The sequence below is a fragment of the Nicotiana tomentosiformis genome, chromosome 5 (genome assembly GCF_000390325.3).
Source record: "Nicotiana tomentosiformis chromosome 5, ASM39032v3, whole genome shotgun sequence".
In the NCBI taxonomy this organism is placed as follows: domain Eukaryota; kingdom Viridiplantae; phylum Streptophyta; class Magnoliopsida; order Solanales; family Solanaceae; genus Nicotiana; species Nicotiana tomentosiformis.
The window spans coordinates 28696913-28702348 of NC_090816.1; the positions used below are offsets into that span (position 1 = coordinate 28696913).

General features: G+C 34.1%; 1 protein-coding gene across 2 annotated transcripts; it reads right to left on the bottom strand.

The window, feature by feature from the left end:
• Positions 1-216: 216 nt before the first annotated feature.
• LOC104094255 (GATA transcription factor 8-like) lies at positions 217-4506 on the bottom strand. Of its 2 annotated transcripts, none has more exons than XM_009600131.4 (3): positions 4351-4506; positions 2890-3141; positions 217-1405 (listed from the first exon to the last, which is right to left on the bottom strand). In XM_009600131.4, the coding sequence occupies exons 2-3, from the start codon at positions 3109-3111 to the stop codon at positions 596-598; spliced, it is 1032 nt and encodes a 343-aa protein (XP_009598426.1). In that variant the 5' UTR covers positions 3112-3141; positions 4351-4506; the 3' UTR covers positions 217-595. The 2 variants fall into 2 exon arrangements, with proteins under 2 accessions (XP_009598426.1, XP_009598427.1); XM_009600132.4 differs by having other exon boundaries at positions 4230-4487.
• Positions 4507-5436: the final 930 nt, after the last annotated feature.

The window sequence follows — 5436 nt, forward strand, 5'->3', positions numbered from 1 at the left end:
TTTCGTGGAGACAAAATTTGTTTAGAGCACAAGACTGTATGATGTTGCCTTGCCATCACTTTTATAAAATTATTATCAAGGATTTTCTATCAAACCAAGGTGTATAATGTCGTTTAAAAAAACCGTGTACTATTATTACAGAATTAGAGTTCTAATTCATTCAATTAATTATTTTAGGAAAGCAATTAAACAAAAACAACACTGACAAAAAAAAAATTACTTAGAAAATAAACCATTACTCATTTCAGAGTTGCCTAATAACAAATGAACTGCAAAAAGAATTCCCATTTAAAGGACAAAAAAAAGAAGGCATTAATATCTAACAAAAAGACCAACACTGACCCCAAACCTAATTTAACTTTAAAAGAAACTTAAGTAACACTGATGCTTAGCCCTTAAATCTAATCTCCATATTTGCTCTCTACCACCTAACATATGATCTTCTATTTCTTCACTATCTACCCATTACAACTCTATACAAACAACAATGAACAAAGAAATGAAATACACAAATAACACTAAGAATTGAAATGCGAAGGCAGGGAGATGACTACAACACTATGGACTAGGGAAAACTGTTCTCTGCTTCTTTCCTTCATTTGTTCTCTTCCTCCACTGAGTCTTCATTACTCGGGTTGAACTCCGGTTGGGTGACTGTTGCTGGTGGCGCGGTCCTGGCTATGGTGGCATTGTTGTCCGGGACAACCTTAGTTCTCATTTCAATAACTTTCTTGTGAGAGTTTGAGTGAATTGCTGGAACAAATGTAGGACTTGCAGCAGGCCGGTATTCAGGAAAGAGTCGTCCTGACTTGTAACGAACACCACACGCGTTGCACAGAGTTTTTGGTCCCATTGGACCTGCCCTCCATTGAGGAGTTTTTGTTATCTCGCAATGCTGGCATTTCCTAATTGTCTGTGCCACTGGATTCTGATTTGTCTTGACCAGAGATGAAGGAAATGACAACTTGAGTTTCTTTTTCGTCTTCTGTTCTGCTACAGCAGGTTTCAGAATCTTCTTCATGGGAGACTCCGCGAAATTCTCCGATTCTGAAGTAATTTTTGGAGCAACAAATGGCTGGGGAATCTCAGTAAAAGATGATGTTGGAGAGATAAGTTGAATTGCTGGCGCGGGATTAAATGTTGCAGGGCGAGGACGCTTGCTACGAGCACGTTGTGGACCTCGATGGCATGGACTACTAAGTGGAACAGTTTTTTCAACTGAACAAGAAGAGGAAGAGCAACTGCTGCTGCTCTCAAGCACAGAGACAGGACTCGAAGTCTGGAATTTGGCTTCGGATGTCTCTTTGTTAAGAGGAAAGTTGTCTTTCCCGAGAGTTAATCCTCCGCCTGAAAAGGAATCCTCCACAAATGCTGAAAGCCATTCAAGCTGGACAATATCCTCATACTGTAACGCAAGATCACAAATATATCAGACAAAGAGTTCAGAGTTGTAGTATATGATATCAAACTCAAAACATTATGCTATTCTAAGCAACAATAGTTTGAGAAATATCACTTAATAGATACAATGTCCTTTTCAATGATGACAATGACTTTCAATAGAAAGTTGGTTCAGCTTTGCTTATAGTTGCACAATCATGCTGGTGCAAATTGAATGTTATTATCTGTCATTAATTATGATGGTCATTCCTTGTTATACAACAACCACCTCTCCAACTACCACATGCGAGTGGCAAGGGATGGGAGTCGAAATAGACAGGACTTTCCAACTACCTACACGGCGTGAATCCAGATTACTCGGGCCAGTGGGTTTCCAATACCGGATGCATAAAAAGGACAGTCCGGTACACTAAGCTCTCGATATTTTGAGAAGTCATTTTTCTCAAAAGTGTTTTTTCAAAAGTACTTTTGGTGATAAACAGTTTGTGTTTGGCTAATTTATTTGAAAAGCACTTCTGAGCAGCAATTAGTGTTTGGTCGAGCTTTTACAAACTGCTTCTAAGTGTATTTTTCTCAAAAGTACTTTTCAAAAAAGTGCTTTAGAAGGGAAACTACTTTTTTCTGCTTCTGTTTCTACTCAAAAGCACTTTTTTCATCTAAAAGCTTGGCCAAACACTTTAACTTTGGAAAAAAACACTTTTCAATTTTTTTTTTTTTTTTTTTTTAGCCAAACAGGCTATAAGTCTCATAACTCTAACAGGGATTCTAGTAGTCCCTCTATCTCTCTATCTGTTGCAGGACCAAAGGGGATACTCCTTTTTCAGCTTGAACACAGTTAACAAAATGGTAAATGCTCTCACAATAATACAAGGTTTGAAAATGAGATTGAAATAAAAATTCAAATTAATTCCACCAATCAACAAACTTTTATCTATAGAATGATTGGACAACTGCAAAAAGTTATGATGTGGTCCCAAATGAAGAATTGACTGCAGCTTCAGCAAATTGTTTGAAATGGACTATTTTTTTCCTTCCTGAAATGGAGCAAATTGTTTGAATTTTGAGCATAAAATGTAGTGTACTTCTTTAGCACCGACAGCCCAGCTGGCAGTCAGATACAAAACATATCTTAATCCATCATTAAATAGCCGATCTCTCCAATCATGATACAATTCTTTAATCAAGTACTAAGCAATACATATTTAAAACTCTACGTCCAATTCACGTGATGAGACATAAAAAGAAATCAGCCCCATAGGAATCACTTAAAGTATGAAGTAGTTTGGTGCATAAATTATTTCGCGTTTGAGCAAAATCCGTGAAAGTATCGCATTTCTTGAGATGCAAGGTAACTAGCCTATCCTACACGTAACCTTATAGGAATCACTTAAACTTTGACCATTTTTTATTTAATTATAACGGTAATATATAAATAAAGATTTAAGTTACATATTGTGGGACATAAGTGGCTACAAAAAGAATACTCACCGGAACTGAGAGCTCGGCCGAGAAATCGGAGGCTGAATTCCGGTGGCTGCCTGAGAAAAGTGAGTCGGAATCCGGCAAGGGGTCATTCCAAATGGTTGGAAAATCTTTGCAATCAGTAGAACTAAGGCCAGCACCCTCATTCTCAAGAGGGAATTCAATCAAATCATCAATGTGGTCAAAGAAGCTACCACAGTCTATCTCATCCACCAAATTTGACCCCATTTATTATACTCTTTCTTTTTCCTACTCTAACTGCAAAAATTAACACAAAACCAGTTAATAATTACCACCAACTAAGAAAATTCATCAAACTTTCATACCAACAAATGATAACAATTTCTGAGCGCAACACCTAGGTACAGGAAGCAAAAATACAAATGCTCATTTAGTCATTTTATAAGGAAAAAAATGAAAATTAATGTGAAGGGTAGGGGCCAACCCCACCAAGTGCTCTAGCTGGAGCCAAGGTGTCAAAAATGAGGCGTGGCACATTTTATTAGAAAAAGGTTGATTTTTTTTTTTGGAATTTTGTCAATCCACAACAAAAAATCAAGATTCTGAGAGTGGGATTTTTGTAATATTTAGCAAATTATTTTAAAAAGAAAAATTGGGAAATTCAGAAGAAGAAAAAAACAAAAACTGGGATGAGAATGAACTGAAGTAGAGCGTTCACACTGAGTGTACCGACACATTGAGAAAATTACAAGAAAAGAAGATTATTTTAAAAAAAATTGAAAACCCAAAAGCAAATGTTAAAAATGCAAGAACTTGTAGACCCAATATGCAGAAAAAGCTTTTCAGTCTCCAAATTTTCTCAGAAAATTCCTCTGCAATTATATTCCAAAATTGTTCAGAAAAGTATAAAAACAATGCAAAACAGCAAAAAGTTGGAGTAAAATTTCAATTTTTATGCCTAGACATCTCTAAGAAACCAAGTTTTTTTTACTTCATTTGAAGCAAAACACAGCAAAAAAGACTCAAAAAAATTTCTCTATGCTTCTCTGTTTTCCAAAAATGTAACTGAAGGTCCAAAAAAATTGTACAGCCTAACACCTTAAAAGCACCAAATACATGAAATTTGAAAAGAAAAAAAAACAAACACCGAAAACAGAACTAACACTTAAACCCTCAAACCTCCGGCCCAAAACTGAGAAGAGAGTAACAGGTAACTGGAATTAGTACTAGTACTACTATTTTTGATAGGCTCAAGTCCCAAGGAAACTCTGCAGAATTCCTAGTCTCTGAGAAAATGAACCCAAAAAAAAGACAAAAACTTTACAACACCCACACCAAAAAAGAAAATTACTCCACTTATGAACTATAGCTGGTTGTGAATGTACCTTAAAGAAGACAAAAGCAAAAAATCCACACAAAAAAAAAAAGCCTATAGTTTGGCCAGGAATGAGAATGAATGAGAGTAGTATATATGATCAAATAGAAAGAATGAACTATATGTAATACCTTAGAAGAAAGTAGTAGTACCAGAAGAAGAAGAAGAGGAGATATGAAGGGGTTTTAATTAGGAGAGAAATGGAAAGAAGAAAGTTAAAAAGGAGAAGTAGAAGGAGAGAGTGATGGTTGGTAAGGGGTATCTATTGTTTCATTGCTAGCTGTATACTTACTATTTTAGTTAGTTATATCACCACTCCATTGTCGTGATCTTTAAGTCTTCCCTCCTCCCTTCAATACGCTCTTCTCATTGCACTCTGGTCCCACACCTCTCCCTCTGTTTTTCTTTATTTATTTTTGAAAAAAAATTGTTTCCCTCAACAGTACTTAGTTATTAATGTAATTTGATTTAGATTTTCCGGCGTGAATCCGAATATAATCGATCCCAACGTAAACCAGAAAAATATATTTGATTGAGATTTAAGTTATACGCAATGTAAGTGTATTTTTAACGTTTTATAGCAAATTATACTCAATAGTATATATACATTTTAGGTTGAAAATCAATACCTATTAAATGTAGCTGATTATGTAAATATCTCTTAGATTATAAGTGCATAATTTAAGTACTATCCAATGTAATTTGATATAGAATTAAGTTTTATATAACGATAGTGTAAAATTATTTATAAGTGTGATCTAACATTGATAATATATATTCTAGGTCGTCAATCAAATTATATTAACGGGTTATTCCATTTAATAAACACTTAATTGGTAGACTATAACTAATAGTAATAAATAATAGTAATAACTTGTTATAGTATATATATATATATATATATATATATATATATATATATATATGTAGTTGTTAGTATATAAAATAATTCTAAGCTAAGTACATATAAGTTTTATCATAAGTACTACTAATAATAGATAGCTTGATAAAGTACAAATTAATAAAGATAAAATTTTACATTGTATATAACTTAAATTCATTTTGATATTGATAAACAGATCTTACGCGTATATGTAACTATATAGGTGCTTTTAGCTGTAATGTACTTGTTTTGTACTTGTTGTGAATGGATTGAGTGATGTATAGTTTGTATGTTACTTGAGTTTTATGTGTTTGCTTTTCACAGATTTTCGTTA

What these genes read in the sequence shown, in the direction of transcription:
- LOC104094255 (XM_009600131.4), bottom strand. Translation starts at nt 3,111, where the DNA reads ATGGGGTCAAATTTGGTGGATGAGATAGACTGTGGTAGCTTCTTTGAC. An exon ending in CGGCCGAGCTCTCAGTTCCG is followed by an intron (nt 1,406 to 2,889) that starts GTGAGTATTCTT and finishes CTTGCGTTACAG; the next exon opens with TATGAGGATATTGTCCAGCT.